At 41.4% G+C, this 22,175-nt stretch overlaps 1 protein-coding gene across 10 annotated transcripts in view; it reads left to right on the top strand.

The window, feature by feature from the left end:
* EHBP1 (EH domain binding protein 1) overlaps positions 1–22,175 on the top strand; it is a 187,769-nt gene that overhangs the window by 31,528 nt on the left and 134,066 nt on the right. For all 10 annotated transcript variants that reach the window (XM_065739580.1, XM_065739576.1, XM_065739579.1 and 7 more), the window contains exon 4: positions 6,437–6,490. In XM_065739580.1, the coding sequence (XP_065595652.1) occupies positions 6,437–6,490 (54 nt within the window). The remainder of the gene's footprint in view (positions 1–6,436; positions 6,491–22,175) is intronic.

Below are 22,175 nucleotides of genomic sequence, written 5' to 3'. Positions count from 1 at the left end.
AAGCATCAAACAGATGCGTTGATTGAGCCTCCAGTACCTAGCTCTGGCTTCTGTCCATCCTGCCAGCCGACGTGCTCATTACAGGAAAAGTTCCATCTATTCTGAGTGTCACTTCTTTCTCATCTGTGCTGTGTGCTGGGCTTTGGTTGTGCCTTGGAATTCTCAGCTAAAATGGGAGGAAAGAAGCACTGTGAAACAATCAATGTACTGTGCATTTTAAGTCCGTGATTTGTATTGCTTTCATAGAAAGATCCACAAGTGCCAGAAAAGCTAACTGAATTCACATTTTTCATTGTTGCCATGGTTGCGCTCCAGAAGTTCGCTTTCAGAGTCCCTGCATAAGCAAGGTTTAGCTGTCATATGTGATACCCTGTATAAATTGTGTCTGTGTGTATAAACACACGCTTATATCGAATGCGAGAGGTTATAAAGGAGAAATAATTCCATGTCAGCTAAGGTCAGTGCTTTTAGCAAAGCCAAGTGAGTGTCAGTTGTACTCTGAGTGTTTAAATTGCAGCAGATTTCTGGCCTAAAAACAAAGTGAACTTCCCAAGTAGAAATATTTGTTCATCTGTAGTAAGCATGGACTTTGCCTCACTTGATTACAAACAGCCCTTGTTTTGTCAGTAACAACACGTGGTTTATCACACCAGGGTATTGTTGCAGCAACAGGGAAGACTACCAGCTCTTCATTCCAAGATCTGAGAAAAGACTCTTTAAAAGGCATAGTCTTCTAAGGACAAAACAATCAGTTATGAGTAAAATAAGAATACAGTAGATAGAAAAGGGGACCAGTGTGGTTGCCAGTATTCTCATCCCCGCATATTTCTCGGAATAAATCCCACCGTCTTTCTTGACAGCCTCAGTCATACTTGGATTACAACTCAGAAACTGAGTGTGTGCCCTTCAGTATGCACAAACAGAAATCATACCACCTTTGAGGTGTTAATGTCTGTTTTCTTTTTGGAATTTAAGTTGTGAGGCTTTGCTTTGCAAAAACAAAACATCCCCCATAAGTCAGAACGAGAGCTGTGCTGCATGAAGCGAGGAGGGCAGCCAGGACAGGTAGGTGAGGTTAGCAGCCCTAGGTAATCCCAAGAACAGCTCTGTGCCCAGCCAGCCCAAGCGATGGGGGCCACTGCTGGATTTCACACTGTTCCTGAAATCCCACCTCTCCCCAGTGGATGGGTGGGATGTCTTGTGGCTCTCAGTCTTTGAGGATTTTGCTGTACTGCTCGCCTCTAAAATTTAGCTTGGGTGTGGGACAGCTGGAAGGGGGAAAGGTAGATTCAGTGTAGCAGAGAGCATGTGGTTCTGGGGGAATTCTGGCTTGGTTTCAGGCTGAATGTGTGTGTGTGTGTATAGATATATATTCATAGATAAATGTTCGTGTAGAATCACAGAATCATAAAATCCTTAGAGTTGGAAGGGACCTCTGATGTCTGTCTGGTTCAACTCTCCTGCAATGAACATTTTTATATAAAAGTTTATAATTTCAAACACTAATAAAGACAACTGACTAGTATGCATGTCATCAGTTATTCCCGTAAACAGGCTGTAATATGTGTGATGAATCCTTTGCATTGTGAAATACTGTAGTGTTTTCTGCTGGGATATGAACATGCATACCCTGTAGTACCACACAGAACAAAGCCATTTTCTGATTATCAAATGGTACATATTTCCCTTGTCATAAACAAAACCTGTCTCTCTGAAAAAGCTGCTTTTCCTCAGTTTTTTTTTTTTCCATGAAGTTGGTAGGCTTATTATAGAACACACATGACTTCATGTAATTTAGCTTACTATAAACAAGTGTATTTCACTAATGTCACCCTGCATTTTTTTCTCTCCTGCTTCAGAGGAGAGAAAGCCTTCAATAAAGCTATCTCCTATAAGTGAAGAGCAAATCCAGGTTCAGAACGTGCTTGTTCCAGTTCAGGAGAGACCACTGGCTTTAACCTGACTCCATAGAGGTTAATTCATACAAGAAAATCAACCATGTAGATAAGACAAGATGGTCTGTGTCAGATATGAAAGTGATAAGCTCAGGGAAGTGGGAGATGGAAAGTTCTGTTTGCACACTAAACAGTTTAATATCTGGTGTTAATGTAAAGGCTATTTGAAAAAAAAAAAAGTTTGAACAAGAAAAAAAATCAGTCTGTGTTGTTTTGTTAGCCTAGAGGCTTTATGGGAAGCTGCAAGTGTTAATGAAATTGCTGTAGTGATATACAGGGTCTGGTCTGCTCGGCCCTTGCTGCCTTCTGAAAGCTCAGAAGAAAAAAACTCAACAGAGCCCTATGACATTTTTCTACGCCAATCAGATCTATATAAACAACACAGCATCAAGATCTGGGTCAAATTCTGAGTCTTATGCACCTTTCAACAGCCAAGTACGCATGCTGAGGGCAGATGTAGGACTACCCGGAGCATCTGCTGTCGGCCTCTGGCAGAGGAAGATCACAAACCCTGTCATCACTTGATCTGATTCAGTATGACAGTCCTTAAGTCCTTTTCTTTCCCTAGAAGAAAGACCAAAGATTAAGGCTGGCATGATGTGATATAATGGAAAGACAAGCTTCAGAAGCCAGGAAAGCTTAGGGAGGAGGCACAGGGAAGGAAGGAAGAATGCTTCTCATGTTAACATTCTGGAGGTTTTTCCTGGATGCTCTGGCTGCTAATCAGGAGGAGGAGCAGCTCCATGTTTGTGATGCCTTCCTTTTATTCCGATTACAGGAGAAGGTTCTTCACTGAGAGGGTGGTCAGGCTCCGCAGGGCAGTGGTCATGGCACCAAGCTGATGCAGTTCAAGAAGCAACTGGGCTGTGCTCTCAGACATAGGTTCTGATTTTGGGGTGGTCCTCCACGGAGCCAGGAGTTGGACAAAGCACTGCACTGACCTTGAGAGGAGAGTGGGGGATGTGATTCTCCCTGTGTAACGTGGTATCTTTCCCTTTGCACAGTTCCTACTGACTTCCCACCTGAGCAATAGTTTTGAACACTAAGATAATCTACTTGCCAGAAGGAAAAAAAGAAAAAGAAAAAAGAAAGCTCCAAAACTACATCTGAAGACTCTGAAGAGGAGTATCTTACTGAGAAATGAATGTGTGCAGAAAGAAAAATGGGAAAATGGGCTGACCTCTCAATACTTAAAGCGATGAATTTTTTTCTTTAATTTTTTTAATGCAATAGAACAAGGAGAAATGAGCAGTATTTCAGTCTCTTTACCCAATTATGATTTTCAATTCAAGGTAAAACTGTGATTATTGGATGGAGTGTGGTAGTGCATTTGCAGTGCACTGATAGATTATTATCAGTAAAATGCTTGGCTCTTGCTGACTCATGTTCCTTCTGTGTTAGTGGGGTTGTAATGCTATGAGACAGTTCCAGACTGGGAAAAATACTAGAGACTGACAGTTCCTTGAGCTTTTAAGGCAGCTTTCCTTACTGTTTGTTTTTGGAAGGATGCTTGAGAATGTAACTCTTGCCTTCAGGTGTTTCCAGCTGTACATCTTCATTGACCTGCTTGTGGGCGAGGTGGGGCTTTCTGGAGTGTGTTATCCCAGAGGACATTCATATGGTGAAAATTTTGAAGGTTGCTGTGGTTACTACTGCTGGACTTAGTCTTTGCATTGCAACACTGCTTTTCCTTAAAAAACAGTCATCTGTTTGCTAAATTAATTGCTTGAGTTTTATATGACGACTGAATAGGGAGTATGGATTAGCCATAGAGTAGTGTAAGTATGTGTTACGCTTTTTACTGGTATTTATCCTCTGCAAGTCCAAAATAAGAGAAAGGATTAATCATTTTCACAGAAATGTCCCTTTTTATAGAGACCGTACAGGGAAGTGTTAGCCCAAAGGGTGAAGAGGTGGTTACAGTGGAAGCTGTTGCAGCTCTAATTGTACGTGCAAAAGTCTGCTAATGCTGATCATGTAATACAGTTTTAAGTTAGCTAGAAATAAGGCTGTGTGTGCTGCTCCGATTTGTAATAAAACCACGTTGGCAAGAACAGTGAAGCCACCTACATGCCTCTAACAGCAAAATGCTGAGGCATATCTGTATAAGCTCATTTGAGGTTTCCTGCTTTTGAGTCAAATTCAAGACTGTCAACAGCTATTACTCCTAATATATATATATATATATATATATGTATGGAAAAAATATGCAAATATACAAACAGTATATACAGAATGTCCGTATTGTAGCATATTTCATCTCATCTATGTTTATTCAGTTATTAGAAATGTAGAGATTCTATAGCTTTCAGAGGTGTGAATCAGCATTGTTGCCATTCACAAGAAATCAGATATTTGACTTGTGTGGGCAACATCATGATGCTTTGTGTGCTGCACGAGATAAAGGATTGTGGGCCCTGACTTTGCAAGGGGCTCTGGGAACACTTGTCAGCTTGCATGGATAGGGTTTGGGGCAGTTAGGAAGGAAATGGAGCAAGAGGAATTATTTAAGAGTTTAGTCACATATTAAGGAGTAGCATATTAAACCTAAAGTGATTAATGATCCCATTAAATCTTATTATGTCATTTTATGCTGTATCACAGGAAGCATTTAAACAAAAAGGTAGTTGCCCAAGGTTAACTAATGAAAATGATAGGCATTTAATAGCTGGATTACGGAAAATGATACCTTTAGAAGCTGTGTAGGTTGCAGGAGAGCAGCAGGTAGCATGCACTTCATTTATGTAATGCAGAATGCCACGAAGTGGTGTTCCTTGGTGTGATGGATGTGTGATGACGTCATCTGGTATTTACAACTGTGTTAATTGTTTTTAAATTATTTTGATGATTATTAACAAAAATAGATCTCTGAAGGGTTATTCAGAGAGCCCAAAAAATCATGTCAAATTTTGACATCAGCTTCTAGTACTGTCTGCTATTGAAACTGCACTCCTGTTGCTGATATAATGCATTTTGAAATGCACATTGTCTATGTGACACCCGTGGTTGTGGCTGCTAAATAGGAAACTGGTGGCAGGCCCCATGGTAGGTCGTGCTGCTGAACTCACCCGTGAGCACGGTCAGAGCTCACAGACACTGTCTGTGAGGAGAGCCAGCCTTGTGCCAGGCTATGCAGAGCAGCAAATCCTCTCATTGGATTCTGTCAGCAGCACTGTGCTGGGATGTCTGACTGGGAAGCAAAACTTGGAAGGAAACAGGATGGTTAAAGCAAAGACCCCTGGATAAGGTGATACTCAGCTAAGGCTGCAGTGATTGAGTGTGAGACTCACGGAGTTATGAAAACATTGTCCAGCTGGAGATAGATAAAGCAGAAGTGAAATATTTCAATCCGCTGTTTTAACTTAAAACAGCAAAATAGAATTGGTGTAGTGTCATGAATGGGCTTCAGATGACAGCATGAGAATGCAGTGGGTACTTAGGGATCTCAGCACTTATAATGGAAGCAAGCGCCGGTGATGGGGAAGTGAGGTTTATCTGCAAGTGTCTGTGATGTGTGGCTGTGAGAGGCAAAGGAGTGGTTGAGGGGTTTCCTGTAACTAGAAATAATAAGATAAGATTGAGGTATAGCAAAATTAGTCTTTGTGTCAGGGATAAAGGCTAAAGCTATGTTCCTTGCAAGAGAAATGGAAGGTACTTGGTTACAGTTGGTTAGAGTGGGTGATAAATTAATGAATTAAAGATAGAAGACTTGAAGTAGAATCTTTGGTAAGGACACAAAGTAGATGATATAATGCTTCCGCCATTAGCTTATTTTCAGACAAGCACAGTGTAGATGACACCACTGGACTGACAACTCATGACATTGGAAATGAATGCTGAATCTAGGAAACTCATTATTACTAATCTTCCTGATGGTGAAAATGGCTTTTATTCCTTGCATGTAGGGCAATAGAAGCATTGTGAAGGGCAGGTTTCTAAATAACTTGCAGTGAAATTAGGTGTTCTGCTGAAGCTGTGACTTCATGCTGTGAGTTTCCCTTATGCTATGAGTTTCCCTCATGCTATGGGCACAAGGAGGTTGGATGACTGTTTTGATGCCTGAGGTAGATTTGTTCCTTCTCATGCCAAGTAGGAGCATGAGAATTCCTCCACTGTTCTCTGCAGGATGTAGTTTTGTTGTATTTATTTCAAAGGTAGAATGTAAGAATTAAAGTAAGATATCCATTATTATTATTATTTTTTGCATGGGCTGAAGGGACATGGAATTTCAGGCCTGTATCAGAACGAACCTCGTGTTTGTGTCCGTAGCAGACTTTATTAAATCTTTTCTGGTAGTCTTACACAACTTATTTGTCATCTCACTGACATCCCTGGAAGCATAGTCCTGACTAAAATATTTCAACTCTATCTTCTCCAACGGGTAAAAATATTTCTATGAGTATATAGAAATCTTGGCTGAGCTACAATTTCTTGAACCCTGGGTTATTTTTAGACTTAAATTCTCTGGTTTGTTTTTCTAGGATCCTCATGCTGAAGAGTTTGAAGACAAAGAATGGACATTTGTCATAGAGAACGTAAGTTGGAATATGTTTTTGGCTTTTTTTTATGTGTGTAAGACTTGATAATTAATAATGAAAGGGTGTCCCGGTGCTGAAAAAGGCCGATGAACTTTATTTTGTAGTAATAAGGGCTTGTTACAGTACCTGTTACTACATCCTGGCTGAAGGACAGGAGGGAGAAGCACTATGCTGCACTACTTACATTCTTTCCCTGCAAGCATCGATCTTCCTTACGTTATTTGGCTATGAGCAATGGAGCAAACAAGTTAGAGCTGGATTATGACTCATGGGTTTTATGGCTTGTGACACATTATTTTTCTGTGAGCTGGGAAGTGAGGAAGCCAGAGCTGGGCTGTGACATTTGCACTTCTTGAGCTGTAGGCCTCCCCTTTCTGTTTTGAGTGCCACTTGTCAGCTTTCATAATCTGTGTTATATAGATGAGAAAATTGGGGCAGTGTGGAGAGGTGGGACCAACTGTGGTCACCTAAGAAAAGAGCAGGAGAAGCACACTGTGCCTCTGGCTTCCTGCCTTGTCAATTGGGCTGCCTCATGTGCACAGTGAAACTCAAAAAGGTGGCTGCAGTGCTGCTCAGCCCAGGAGGAGCTGTGAGCTCCCAGAGCTTCCCAGAGAGCTGTGCTTGTCAGTGCTGTGCAAACAACTCACTCCCAAATAGCATGGCTTCATGTTCCATGGAGCAAGAGCTTCTTGGACTTTCTTCCTTTTCATCCCCTTCCTTGGCCAGCAGCTTCAACTCTGGGGCTGCCCAAGGCTGCCAAGTGGGGAAGTTGCTTTACCTGGAGATTCCTTTGCAATTGTTTGAAGTGCTTCTTAAAGGACTGTGATATTAAGACAGCGTGTTTCTTGCTCATTAGTATAGTTTCCTTCTGGTCTGTTTCTCAGTAACATAATTTAATTTTTATTATTTACTTAGCTTTTGAAAAAAACTACCTACCTACTGAATTGCAGTAATGTCACTGCTGGAGTATTGTGGTATGGAAAATCAGTGGAATTTGTCAGTTACTATTTTTGCTATTTTTTACTTAAATTACAGCTACTTTTTCTTGCTTTTGCTATTATAAGTGGTTTAGGTCTCCAAAGCTAAGTTTAATTTTGCTTGCCATTGATTGAATGCTTAAAAGGGCTGAAAGCAAGGTGCAGGTCATACTTTGTTTTTAAATGTCATGTTTCTATTTTCATTTATGGGACTTAATGAACACAAAACCCAGTGTAGTTACTGTTTCCTGCAGTTTCCTTTTCTATCTCACTTAGTTTATTTTAATCAGGGAAGTCTCCATCGCCAATTGTCACTGTACAAGTTGCACTGGACAAAACAATGATAGTGTATTTTTCAGCCAACCCCTTTGGGTATAGTTGGGTTTCCTGTGACGTTGCAACAAATCTTTTTTTTTTTCTTCCTTTTTTTTCTTTCCAGAAGTTCATGGTGGGCATGTAGACTTCATGTTCTGCTTATTAGTTTTTTCATTTGTCATTGGATGATGTATGGAGGTGGAAATAGGACATCTCCCGCGTGCTGCTCTCCCTTGGTGCTTCAAATCCTCTCTGAGTTGCAAAGTGGGAGATTTTGCTTGGGTTGCTACACCTCAAAATAAAAATCTGTGCCAAAACAGGTGGAAGTGTTTCCAGTTTGTGTCAGTTATGGAGCCATCGTTTGTTGTATGCAGACTTAACCTTTACAGCCACAGTTATGACATTGGTTCATCCCACGAGAACTGCTGAATACTAGCTGGTGCATACTTATTGTTGAATTAAAGCAGTTAATCTGAATAGCTCTCAGAAATAATAAGTAGTTCTACTGCAGAAACTGAGAGCAAAACTATAAAACTTGCTTTCAGTCCCCTCTTCTTTGTTTTTCTTTAGTATTTCTTTTATTTTTTACCCTGCAGAAAACCGTAGATGTTCCCGACAAAATCTTGTCTGCCAGTACACTTGCTATTATGGAGAAAGTCTTTTCCCAGAGTAACAGCTCCACTTAGTGGTGGATGGAAAAATGTTCATGCGTTTGAGCAAGTAACAGATGATGCAAGTGCTGGTTGACATTTCGGAGTACAAAACACCCGCTTCTTCAAAATTTGTCAGCTGGAGAGACAGGAGATTAATCTCCCCTCCCTAAATTGATGCCATTTATCGCTTTCAAGCTTAACATGTAGTTTTTCTGTTTTTAAAGGAACATATTTGTATTTGAATCTGACAATGATAGGTCACCTTCAGGAAACGCAAGGTCCTTTGGGACGCTTCCTTCTACAGATAAGTTCTCTGCCCTCAGGGTCTGCAGGGTTTCCTTTCCTTCTTTCTTAGCAGCACTAAGAGTGCAAAATGAAGAGGCCTAAGAAGTGTGTGGACATTCTTTCATTATGAAACAGCATGAATTCTAAAGCAGTTTATCTTGAGCTTTTTATTATTTTTGAATGTCAGTATTTGAAGGAATTTTATAACATTTCAGCATGTCTACAGAGCTTAAGTTGGAGGTCTCTGTTAGCAGACACTGCCCAGTTCAGGCTATTCTGGACTGTGCCTGTTTCAAACAGCAGCAAGGTGTGGTGATTTGTGCAGACTGTGCTGTAAATGAAAGTGAAGCAGAGAAGGAGTTTGTACTTTTCCACTATTCTGTTTTAGTCTTGAGATATGTATTGTTTGTGATTCATTGTGCTGTTTATTGTAGGGCTTTTTTAGCTCTGTTTTTAATGTCTGTATTTGCATTCTCCTTCATCATCTACTGTCTATCTCATCCAAGCAAGGCTTCTTAATATTTAAAAATATCAGTATTCTTTCTCCCCTTCAGAGCATATACAAGGTGAGCTTTTCTGTCTCTAATTCCATCTTTGTTTAGCCATGCTCTTGGCTATCTGAGTCTTCTTCATGACACAGTTGAGTTGTCTTGGTTTTATTGTTCTTTTGCATAATTATATTGGATCGTGGAGAAATGCATAGCTAAGACTAAGTCTTCTTCTTGTGAAGAAATGATAGGCCTTCAAACTCTTACACACTGGCATAAGTTTGACTAGCAGCTTTTCAGTTAAAGATCCAGTAAGTGATTTTCTCCCTCATTACTCCTAAGGGTATTTGAGCATATGCAAGGATTTGGTCTATGAAACTTCTGTAGCTTTCTGTTAAAAACAAACAAACAAAAAAGTTTCTGTATCATGTCTGTCGGATGAAAGAAGAAAAATTGCCAGTGTTAGTTTTGATGTTGTTGTTGTTTGTTTTTTGAAGCTTTTCTCCCTGATTCATCTAGGTTTGGAGGCAGCCACACCTGCTCTTCCCTGTGTCATTGTTTCTGGCAAACACTTGCTGGAGTTGCTTCTGGAAAGCCATTTAAGATGGGGTCTCTGCAGTGTCTGCAGACAGTCTATTTCACTGCTTTGTTGCCCTCATGGCAGGCAACTGTCCCACCAGAATCTCCAGCAGTACAGATCAGGGATGCTGTTTCTTGTTGTACCAGTTTTGGATATGGAGAACATCATCTGCTTTGTCTGTCTGGAGGCTCACTTCTTTCTTCTTTCACAATGATGTGATAATGCTTACACACAGGATTTTGTTTCCCTTCATCGTGTTAGCAGATCCACAGCATTGTCTTTTTAAAGACTGTTTGTGTAGGTTCTGCATCCTTCTGTGCTGCCGCTGCCCACTGCTGTCCGGGGCCAGCATGCCAGCACCTGCGTGGTGAAGTATTGTCCTGAATTTCCAAGCTGTTAGTGCACTGAACTCACTTGGTACATTTGTCCTTTCTAGAGATGTTTCTGCTGTTTTCTGAAATCCTTTTAGGCTGCTGTTTTTCAGTAGTGCCTGTTTGTATGTCAAGATGATGAATGGTGAGGAACATCAAACTTAATACCAGTGTATCCTTATTTTAGGTGCCAGCCTCTTGAGTTGGACAGTTTTCTAAGATCTGAAGTGTATTTTGTTCTGTGAGATGCAGTCAAGCTTCTGGTTATTTTTTATACCTTGACAAATAAACGTGTTTTAAGTGGTTTATCCAGGAATAATGTGTCCAGCTAGGCTGCTGAGCTGAGGAAACAGGTGTGTAGTTTGCTACTGATGTTAGCCTACAGCAAACAAACTGAAGGAGGAGATCTGTCTCTTTGCTGCTCTTGAATAGCTTTAGGAGCCCTTACCCATCAACCCACCAAGACTCCTGAACCATCCCCAGCTCATGAGAGAGCAAAGCAATGAAATCAAAGGAGCATTAAGAAGAGTTAAGGAAAACTTGACATAAGCTAGTATAACTTTATTAGAACAACTGCATTGTTATGGATTGTTTCTCTAGAAATGCTGTACTGTGATCGCTTATGATTGTTTTTCTTTTGGAGTGCTCTAAAGCATGTTGTTACATCACTCAGAGGTTTGGAGATATTACTTTCTCTACTAAAAGGCACATCCGTTAGCTTTAGAAACAAATATACAAAGATGATATGTAATGGGAAAGTAATAGGAAAAAAAGTGGAGGTGGATGGATTACGGAAATTAATCTTTTCTTAGATTTAAATGTGACTTTAAATGCAATACAATAACATGAGGTATTAGCAAGTGTCTCATCCCACTCTGTGGGTTGCAAGGAAGGTGAATGTTTGGAGTCCCCTGAAAAGGGCACTCATCTCAGCAGGGCTGCAGGAGTGATGGAGTCACAGCAGGGACTAAGAGGTACAGATAAGGTGATTGACTTTTCTAACAACAGTCAACTACTTGGAGGCAAAAGTAGACAACTTTCTAACAACAATTAAGAGACCTTACACATAAAGGGGTACTTTAGCACAGGTGCAACCCTTACAACTGCTTTAAGGCAAGTTTAGGCAATAGTTACTAAAGAAAAATGAGTAAAAAAAGGTCAAGGGGAAAAGAGAGGAGGGGGGAGAAAGGGAGAATAGAGCTTTCACCGCTGCTTAGATCCAGTGTTGTCTTAAGTTGGGAGCCTTAATCCATGAGTGATGGGTCAACAAAAGGTAAATGTGTGCTGACACTTCAGTAGAGTCCAGCTGATCTGAGCCCTTCCTCAGGGCAGCAGCTCCCTCACCTCTGCACAGTTTGGTGTTGTAGAAAATTCAGGAACCTTCAGCACGTGTCTCTGGTGATGGTGCCCCATCTTCAGCGTGTTCCTCAGACTGTTGTTTTTCAACTAGTAGAGTTAGTTAAGCTGATGTTTTCGAGCCATAACTGGAAGAAGGTGCTGTGCTAAGAGAAGGTGGGTACTGTCCATCCAAAGGAGAGAAAAGCAGTTTGCTGGTGTGCCTCCTCAGACTTGATCTGTTGTTCTCCTAGCTCCTCTTTTTGCAATGTTTTCTGCTTGAGTTGTTTGAATCAACACAGGCCAAGTTTCTTGTCACTCTCAGACAGCAACAAATGAGTTTTTATCAGATGCAGTTTTTAATATGTTGTTCTCCAAATAAGTGTTCAAGAAACACCAGCTCATCTGAACTTGCACTGTGATTAGTTTGTAATGAGTTTTGGTAAAGCCAGATTTTTAGTCTCAAGTTTTTTATTTCCTTCAAGACAGCGGTGTTGCTGGAGTAACTTTGCAAGACCAGGTTTTACTTTACAATGGAATAAAATCCTGAATCTAGATGTGAGGAATGTCATGCCTGTTTCTGGCAGTGAGTGTTCAGAGGTGAATGCCAGTGTAGCATAGTGAACTGAAATTCCAAGTGCTGTCAGTCTGGTTTGGAAAAAGAAGACTGGCACGTGGAATAAGACAATTCCTTGCTTGGCTGTCTCTTTTAGTGCATCTTTGTAGCATGTGGGAGCTCAAATCTAAATTGGCTATTTCATTTCTTTATTTTTCAAGTAATCAAAAAAGCTATAATATTCTGTTGGTACTCCCTGCTTAAAATAAATTTTTGGCTTAAAATAAGAAACAACCAAGTTAGTCTATAGAATTAAATGGCTGCATTTAATACATTTAGAGTAGGGAGCTCGTAGCTCAGACATGCTTTCCTGGTCCTTTAATTCCCCTGTCATATTCTGCTGTATGTGATTATGTGAACTGTGACTATCTGTCTGTGTAAATTAGGCTGGATATTCTGGTCTAGATATAGCTATGAATTAAATGCTGCTTTGTCAGCCATCTTACACTTACTCTGCTTTAAATTCGATAGGGAATCAATCAGAAAACATGTTGGAGTTTGTGCTTATATTAAATATTCAGCATGTAGTTCAGAAATCTCCAAGATTAGGGTTTTGGAGCAAAATTTGTAGCAGCTTTTGTCTTGATTGACCAGTGATCTTTCAGTGGAGGAAATGGCAGGAGATAGCTTTTGTGTTTTGTAGTTTAGAGACCCGACCCTACTTCTTTTAGTAAAAGATGCACATCTCTTGTGCAGACTAGGGAGTGGCATTTATGTGCAATTGTGGCTAACCTCAAGGAGCTGCAGGGAGCAGATGAGCCACATTCTGCAGAGGGACATCCTGGTGATGGATGGATGTCCTGCAGCTGGTGAGCCTCCTTCCCATCTGCACCAACCCTACTGGGCACCAGCTTAGGCTGGGCATCTTCTTGGGAAATTACTGAAGGTAAAGGATGATGATTCCACACTTCATGAATACTAGTTGTGTTGGAGATGGGCTGCACCACGTACTGTAGAACACTTGTATTTAGTGCAAGTGTTAAGTGAGTGAAGTTTGAAGGCGGTGTTTAGGGGTGTTCCCCTCTTATTATGTGCAGAATGGAAACACTGACATCATTGCTTCGAGCCAGGCATTGCTGTGGCAGAGCTGTGGCAGCTCCTTGAAATCCTGATCTGCTGCAGCCCCTGGGTTCCCACATGAAACCTGCTGTGTTTGACAAACAGTGTTTAGGTCTGTCAAAACTAAAACGAGTCTGGATCGCCTGAAATTAAGAGAACTGCTAATCCTTTTTATCATTAATATGTACTAATCTATTAAACCTGAGCTGTGGGATGACAAAAATCTTATCTAAATGAGAATTTTAGATGATTTGTTGAGAGAACTTTTAACTTTTTAATTCACTTTATACGCTTTAAATATCTGATTTATCATGAATCATTAAATAGAGTATGGAATGTGGGTATGTATTAAGTCCTACGCCTTTTTACTGTATTTTTTCAAAAATAGTCAGAACATTTCCTTTTTGTTACTTGATCCATATTGCCCAAATGAAATGTGATACCTAAACTGTCCTTTAAATATTATTTCCGTTGCAGACATAGAATTATATGATTTAGGTTGGAAGGGACCTCAAACCCCCCCCAACCCCAACCATGGGCAGGGCTGCCCCCCAGCAGCTCAGGCTGCCCAGGGCCCATCCAACCTGGCTTTGGGACCTCCAGGGATGAGGCAGCCACAGCTCTGGGCAGCAGCACCAGGGCCTCACCACCCCCCAGGTAAAGAACTTCTTCCTAACGTCTAATCCATGGGTGTCCAACCTTTTGGCTTGCCTGGGCCAAAGTGAGTAGAGGAATTGTTTTGGACCACATTTAAGTACCTTGCATTGAAAGTAATGCCTCCAGTTTCTTCCTTGGGAACTACAAGAAGTGCAAAGTGTACAGTAACAACATTTAACAAAGCAAATATTCAACTACAAAACACTATTTTTCAGCATAGTCACCACCATTAGTTATTCATTTTCACGAATGATGAACAAGAGCCTGCATGCCATCCTTGAAAATCCTGCACCAGCAGAGGTGAGCTGCAGTTGTCACTGCTGAAACTCATCTCACATTGATGTGTCAGTGGGGAACATTTTTTCTGCGTGGAGGAATTCTGTTCCACCCCTTTGCTCCATCTGCACTTCCACACCAGACACTGTTTTGTCACTTTTGGCTTTCTGGGCTGCAGGCACACACTGCTGCCTCACGTCCAGCTTTTCATCCACCAGGACTCCCAAGTCCTTCTCTGCAGTGCTGCTCTCAACAGGTTCTTCTCCCAGCCCGTACTCATATCTGGGAGTGCCCCAACCCGGGTGCAACACCCTGCATTTGGCCTTGTTAAACTTCATTAGTTTCATGTGCTTCTCTTCAAGCTCGTCCAGGTCCTTATGGATGCATCCCTTCCTTCTGCTGTGTCAGCTGCACCGCTGAGCTTGTCAGCAGCAAACTTGCTGAGGGTGCCTTGGTGCCAGTGTCATTGATAACGATGATAAAGAGCATAGTGTAGTAACACTGCCAAATTGAACTGTATTAGATATATTTGCCTACAGATTGAGTAGCAGTTTTTAAAACTATAGTACAGCTTTTCAGTTGAAAATTTTCCAGTAAATGAGAAGTAATCTTGCTATAGGGTCTCACAAATGGAGGATGTAGACAGAAGGCTGTTGGGAGTTGCACAGAGCGGCCCAAGCATTACACTCCAGTTTTATAAGCTCAGTAAGCACTGCACCATAACATTTACAATAGAATGAGTTTGATGACATATAATTTATATGGTTATTATTGATTCACAGTAGTAAAGTACAACTGTTTTCTAAATTGCTAGAACCATTTTGTTTAAATTCTTTTTTTTTTCTTTTTGCTAGTAGTATGCATCTCCTGTAGATGAGTGTACTGTGCCAGACAGCTGATCGGGGTTGCTGTCAGTGGTATTCTTTGCCAGCTGGAGGGAGGAAGCTGATAAACAAGGCAAACAGCTTTGGAAACGAACCCCTAATACTACATTAAGCATGTTTAAAACCAGCAGTGTGTTTCAGCCACTCTTAGCATATGTTTATTCATAGAAAATCAGCAGTAAAATACACTTGCCAGCGCACACAGAGTCTGCATGAGGTCTTTTCTCTTTCAGACATCAAATACAGAATAGTGTCTTGGTAATTGTTTTACAGTGGGGTTCTAATCATACTCTAGACATAAGCTGAACTGGCCAACTTGCCTATTAATAGAAAAGTATTTGCTTTTAAGCTTGTTCAGCTTGCCACTTCTTTCTGTTTTTTTGCATTCGAGTGTGTTTTCACATTTACATACAGTCATGGGTACATGTTTACTGTTGATGCGTTATCAAGAATATCATTATTTAAAATGCCACTGTCTGGGGCAACATTATGATGGATAAATCTAATTTTTGACCCAGTAGCCATACAGTGTTGAAACAGCACACATTGCAGCCATGTAATACAGAATATTCAGTGTGGAAAATGGGAAGAGTGGCAATGTGTTTAATGTAAAATGCTTTTGACACAAGTCACCTTCAAAGGCAGATAACTGGGGGTCCTACTGAAAGTGTTGGTTGATTTGAGATAATGCTTAGCAATTGCATGTGCTCAGTATACAGGAATATGTGTCAAAAAAAAAATTAAAATATCTGTGTTAATGGACCGGATAGGACTGTGCATGTGACGAGTTGTGATTTAACCCAGGGTGTATTATTTGGAAATGGTGTCCACTGGCAGAACAGAAGCTAGCTGATGGAAAGATGTGAGTTCTGGGCTCCTGGAAACCTTTGTTATTAGGAAAAGCAATGGCAGTATCATAGCACTTGGTGTGGCCTTCAGCTTATCTTTGCTTGTTAGCTGTCTTAATAGAGTTTAATATAAGGGAAATAGATCTCCATAACTAAATCGATGCCATTCCATTCAGGCTTTTTTTTTTTTCTTTCTCTTGACATATTCTTCATTGTATGTTGATACTGCACTATCCTATTGCCTTGTCACTGGAAGTTCTCCTTTCTCACTGTTCTATGTTGTCTATGGCTATCACATTGTTTCTTGAAGTTCAAATAGCAGCATGAATGTTGCTCTCATTTAGCTTGGAGGTGGTGGCAACAGGACTCTACTCTGAAAAGAAGGTGAATAAAATGGCATAGAATAATTTGCTATTGTTCTGTGATTCCACACATAAACTTAAATAAACGCAAGGTTAAACTGAAGTTCTGCCTAATTTATGACTCATTATGCTGCAACCCTGAGCTCAACATTTGCTATTCTGAGCACAGTGGATTATGCTTGAGTAATGTTTCTTACATTTTCTGGTGGCTTGAAAAATGGTACGTGATGATGTACCAAATATGATTAATTTAAAGCCTTGGGCACCTCCTGGGCACCTGCCAGAAACCATTGGATGTTTCTTTGTGCTTTTAAATTGTAACAACTCTGCTTCTGGTACATTTCCTGTAGAGCAGAACTGAGAACAAACAGGAGGTCGACAGGCTCTAAGTTTGTGCTGAAACCCAGCGGTGCAGTCTAAAATAGGAAGCTGTCAGGTCTGACTCTGAGAGCTTTGCCTCCTATAAATAAATACACGTTTTAGTTTTCAGAAGCAATGCTGAAAATCATGTGAAGAGTTACTGACGTGACTAGCGTCGGTGCACAAAGAGCTATTGTTTGCAATTGAAAGTTAAGCCTGTGGGAGAACGTATGGCCAGGTAACGTGGGCAGCAGGGAAGGCAGCAGCAGAGTGAATGAGTAGTTGTTGGCCCAAAGCGGAATAAACTTAAAGAAGTAGTGCCAAACCCCTGAAACACAGAGGCAGAGAGTAAATGCTTCCAGGAGCAGCTGTAGGAAGGAGCATAACGAGTATGGGAGGATTTTATCTGTGTATTTGTCACTGGAAAGATAAAATGGGCCATTTGAAAAATAACTCTAAAAATCTGTCAACGAAGAATTAGTATAAAGTATATGTGCTTGTCGTTCCATGTCTCATCAGTGTAAATCTTCACTATAATTAGTTATAATTCATGTTATATGATTTTAATTATATCTTACGACCAAAGAGACTTACTTATTAGGAAGTATTTAAGGTATTAAATGGGCTGCATAAATAACTAGTGTGGACGCTGTAGAGAAAGGGTAACTGGGTATTTGAGATCTATGGAACAATTTGGGTGTTTCGGTGGATTTAGTCAAGTACTTGTAGTTCTGGTTTTAATGCAGCCTGCTCCATAACTACTGTCTGCGCTCCTTCTTTGAAGTCTTCCCTTTGGATGAAGCAACTCTGCTACTTCATGGAAGCTGAGCTCCTTATTTTTTGTTTCTGTAACTCTTACATATTATGAAATACCTCAGGAAACGGCTTAGCATCTTTTCAGTTTGTTCTTCAGGTTTTTATTTTTTTTTTTCCTCCTACCACTAGTTGATCATCTAGAAGTTTTCACACAGAATTCCTGTGAGCGTTCTCTATTGCAGGATCAGGAGTTTGGCAAACCTACAAAAGAAGCCAAGAGCAAAGGAGAACGTGATGTTTGAAATCTGGCAGTGGGTGAGAACATGGGGAACTTTAAGGGCTGACCTCTTGGTGCATTACAAATTCCAGTTGTCTTTGGTTTACCACATGTGAGAGTTGCAGTTGATGAAAATTCATTATTGGTCTTAACGTGTGGGCATCGTAACCGTATACTTCCTAAGAGTGGCTGTGGTAGGTATCCCAAGTTAGGAGTGATTGCCTGAGCTGGCAGCAAGCATTGTAAGCAGAGCAGAGGTAGGGACATAGCTGCTATTTTTTGTAGGGATGGGGAAGTATCTTGGACTTGGATTGCATCTTGAGTGTCTTGAGTGGAGCCTTCTCTGTCACTACTGCAGGAAAAATATTCTTATAGGTTCATAGGTTCATAAGGTTGGAAAGGACCTACAAGATCATCTAGTCCAACCATCAGGATCATCTAGTCCAACCATTTTGAAGTTGCGTCCTCGTAGTCAGTAGTTGTGTTGGGGTGATGGTGACTACAGCTTTTTGTACTTTGCAGCCAAGCCCTTGTAGAAATGAAGATGAATAGGACTGTCTTCACCAGTTGCATTTGAGCCACTATTTCTTGGTTTGTTTTTTTTTTTTTGCAACTGCAAACTGGAAGGTGTTATTTTAAGTGATAGCTTGGTATTGATAGCCATGCTGTCATGAGGCAGCTGGCTAATCTTAAGTCAGTGTCATCTCTTTCCCACCAGACCAGATTCTTCTGTGTCCCATGGCATGTGCAGAACTGTTTTTCTACAGAATTAGAGTTGTCACAGGTTTTATTATGACAACATGCCTTTCATTGGAAAAATCTGATGTGATTCCCTCTTTCTTGTTTGAATTCTCTGCAAACTAAGTTTGGGTATCACTTCTTGGTTATTTGCTTTGATTTTGTATTTTCCTGCCAGGCTAAGAGCAGTTGTCGGGGTAATGGACTGTGGTGAAGAGCTTTGATATACAGTTGTGTGTGTTAGAAGAAAGTGGTTAAAAATGAAGTGGGTTTTGACTGTGAAGTATTTCATCTGGGAAGGGCAGTAATTTATGTTGGGTTGAGTACCAGGGTCAGCATTGTCTTTCAAGTTAGCATTACTTCTTGTTGCTGAGTGCTAGATGCTAATCAGTGCTGTTGCAGGGAAGAGCTCTTGCATTGCCTTCAAGTACAGTATGAGGACAGATCAACAGGTATGCAGTTAGGTTTGAAACCAGAGGGTGGTGGCACAAGTAATTGTTCTCTCTTCTGTGGCAGCCTGCTGAGAAGCCCCCACCCTGCAGCATGCTTCTTGTTTCAGTGCTGGCTGGAAGGCTTTTCAGAGGTCCTTCAGCCCCTTTTAACTTGTTCTTGGGTGCACATCAATGAGATGCTGAGTGCAGGACAGTGCTGGTGCCCACTGATGCTCCCAGTGAAGTGGGGTGTCACCTTCTGGCTGCTTGTCTGAGACGTGGAATTTAAAAGGAAGGAAGAGAATGATGTAGGATCAACCCTTCAGTGACTGAATTTTCCTGAAAGCATTAAATAATGATGGAGTCAACTCTACCCTCTGTAGCACATCCCAGTGAAGCCCCTTGCAGAGAGCACTAGCTTTGCATAATGCTGTTAGTGTGCTGCAACCACTTGATGGCACCCTTTGATTTGGTACACACCTCATTAGCAGTAGCATGATGCACTATAGCGTAGCTATAGTATTTGTAATGGAATAACACGTAAGAACTAAAGACTGCAAGGTATCTGGTTAATGTAGAGATGAAATGAATGAAACAGCAAGGCTAAGCTTTCCTGACCCTTCATGAGAGAATAGATGAAAATAGGAAGAATAAGCTATTGTGCCGAAGGGAGATGATGAAATTCAAGATCCACACACATAATCTCTGGCTCAGCCTCTGAAATGTTAATCCCTGGGTAGAATTATTTGAGCCGTAGATTGCAATTTATCATCAAAATGGCACTGTGTCAAACAATACTTCTTGTATGTGTGATGTTTAGAACTATCCAATTTTAATATAAAATGGTTCACAGAGCGCTGTCGAACATTTAAGCAGCAACTCGTTAAGCTCGGGATGCGCACGCGGAGTAATCATGTAGAGTTATATTCCATAGATGGCCCCTAGAGTCTTAATGGCCACATCATGTGTTTCTGGTTTGATCTGAGCAGTGACAGATGATAGAGCTGCTTGATAGTAATGGCAAAGCAGAGTGGTCCGGAATGTTGGGTTTGAGGTGTTCAGTTAATTTTTACAACAAAGAGATCTCCCAGAAATTTGCTGGTGGCTCAGAAATCCCCAGCACTGGGATTCATGTTTTGCCAAGTTGTGTGAGCAGTTATTTTGAGGTTGCAAAAAATGTTTTCTCGTTATATTTTATGAGCTGGAACACCCCCGATTTTTCATCCTTGCTTTTAAAATATGCCAGTAGGGGGAGTAAAGGAATTACCATCCTGGTGAGACTGAAGTATTCTGCAGTAAAATCCGGCCCTTTCCCCTTTAGAAATCTTAGCGCTTCATCCTGCAGCTACTGAAAGGAAAAGATCCAGGACCTCGAGAAAATGGCATTAGGGAAAGATAAAGAGAGTCCAGATAGCTTCTGAAACACAGGCTTTCTGCAGCATGAGCGTAATCGTTGGAGAGGAATGTTGAAATTGAAGAGTATCCTTAGAAATCTGAATCTTCTCTTCTTCTCCCCTTGGTATTTATGCCTTGCTTAAAAATCCCATTGCAGTTCTATGGGGTCAGCAAACCCCAATATGTTTCAAGTGCCTACTAGTAAATTCATATCTGTGCATTTGTTTTTACAAGTGACCTCAGTGTAAATGCGATTAAAGTAACTGTGTGAAGTGTTTGGATAAAGACGTAAAAACGGGGTTTTTGTTGTAGTTGCACGTTGTGCATTTTTTCACTTGAGGAAAGGTGAGAGCCTGGAAGGAGAGGGAGGACGCCGAGTTCAGACCCCGCCGAGTTGGCAAATTCCTAAGTCTGATGTCAAAGTCGTTTCAGAATGTGCTCAGATTGGAAGGAGGAGCTATTGAGTGATCTTTCGGTGCTGGAAATGAAAATCCCCCCTCCCAAGCTGCTGGTACGGCCGAGGCAGCGGAAGCGCCCGGCGAGTTTGGGCAGCGCGGGCGCTTGGGGCCGCGGGGCTGACCGAGCATCGTGCTGCTGTGAACTGAGCTATGAAGGAGACGTTTGTCTTGGAGCGGGACCTTTTGTGCTAATCCTCCCAACCTTTATAGCGTAGCATTTCGTGATGGTATTTAGGCAAGGAATGGCTTGTGATGTGCCCTTGTGATCCCTCTCCATCAGGAATGAGTGACTGTGTGCAGTAAGCGGCAGCGTTAGATAAGAGTTATTATTTTGTATTTCTCCTGCACTGTGGCCTTTTTTCCTTGGTGGCCGGTGCCTTCACACATGTGGATTCTAGATTAATATTTATAAACGGATCCTCAGGAAATGATCGTGATTGCACTGACGTAGCACAGAAAATGTGTTATCTCAGCCCTGTGCTAAAATTGCGTGCAGCAATAGACCGTACTCCTTGTATGTGCATGCATGTGTATAAATGCATAGGACGGCGTGTTTAATTTTAAAAAGCAGGGACTTCAGAGTATCAGTGCCATCTGAGCAGCTGGAAAACACAGAACATAAGCACGGTCACCGGCGTCATGCGGTTCTGCAAAAGGTGTTTCTCCACGTTTCCCATCTGTGCGGTGCGAGTTGCTACACCAGCCTGCTATTTCGGGCTGTTGCTGCTGCCCCAGCCTTGGTATTTTAGCTGTTGAGGCTTGCACACAGCTCCGTGGTGCTGCTCGCGCTCATTGTTCGCTCGGCGTGCTTGCAGCACACGGGTGGCAGGCGGAATAGCACAAAGGCAGGATTTGTGCTGCAGCATCCAGAAAAGTTTGGGCAGCTTCAAATCACACAGACCCTCCTGGGTCCTGCGTCTGCCTCTTTTGTATCTTTCGCTCACAAATATTTTCAAAGCTACGGTATATTCTTGAGAAGGAGGAAACCTACGGTTCTTTCTTTCATATGGCAATGAATGGTAGCACTTGGCTTTGATAAATGGGTTCAAGTTCGCTAGGAAAAGTTGGCTTAGTCACAGCCTTGAGGCCGGGAGTTGTGACTCCTGAATTATGTATGAATCTGAGGATCAGATTCGATCAGTTTAGGAGCGCTGAATTATTTACATTTGTTTGTTTAAACTTTCCTTACACACGAGAAAGACGCGAGATTTCGGGTCCTTGTGTCCTGTTTCTTGGCATGGGGGTAATTAAACATAAAATCTGACTTTAAACCAGAAATGGTAGAGAAGCAAGTCACAACAGATCTTGATAAGCACTGTTCTGCGTTCTGGCTGGATGGTATGAAGAGATCTGCTACAGAGCAGCTTCTCAGGGTGCCGGGGATGGATGCAGGGATTTCACTGCCAGGCTTTGAAACGTGGTTTTCTTCTGTGTAAAGATTTCCGATTTCTGTACATAAATAAGTGACATCATCTCTGTTTTTTAAAGACAACTGTACTATGTTTTAGAGCCGGAGCTACAATAAGATTACATGTTCGTACAGTTCGTGTGGATTTTTTTT

This window comes from Cyrtonyx montezumae, unplaced genomic scaffold (assembly GCF_038088225.1).
Source record: "Cyrtonyx montezumae isolate F1298 unplaced genomic scaffold, pur_monq_1.0 scaffold_24, whole genome shotgun sequence".
NCBI lineage: Eukaryota > Metazoa > Chordata > Aves > Galliformes > Odontophoridae > Cyrtonyx > Cyrtonyx montezumae.
The sequence above is the reverse complement of the archived record's forward strand: the minus strand, read 5'-3'. Positions and strand labels throughout refer to the sequence as shown.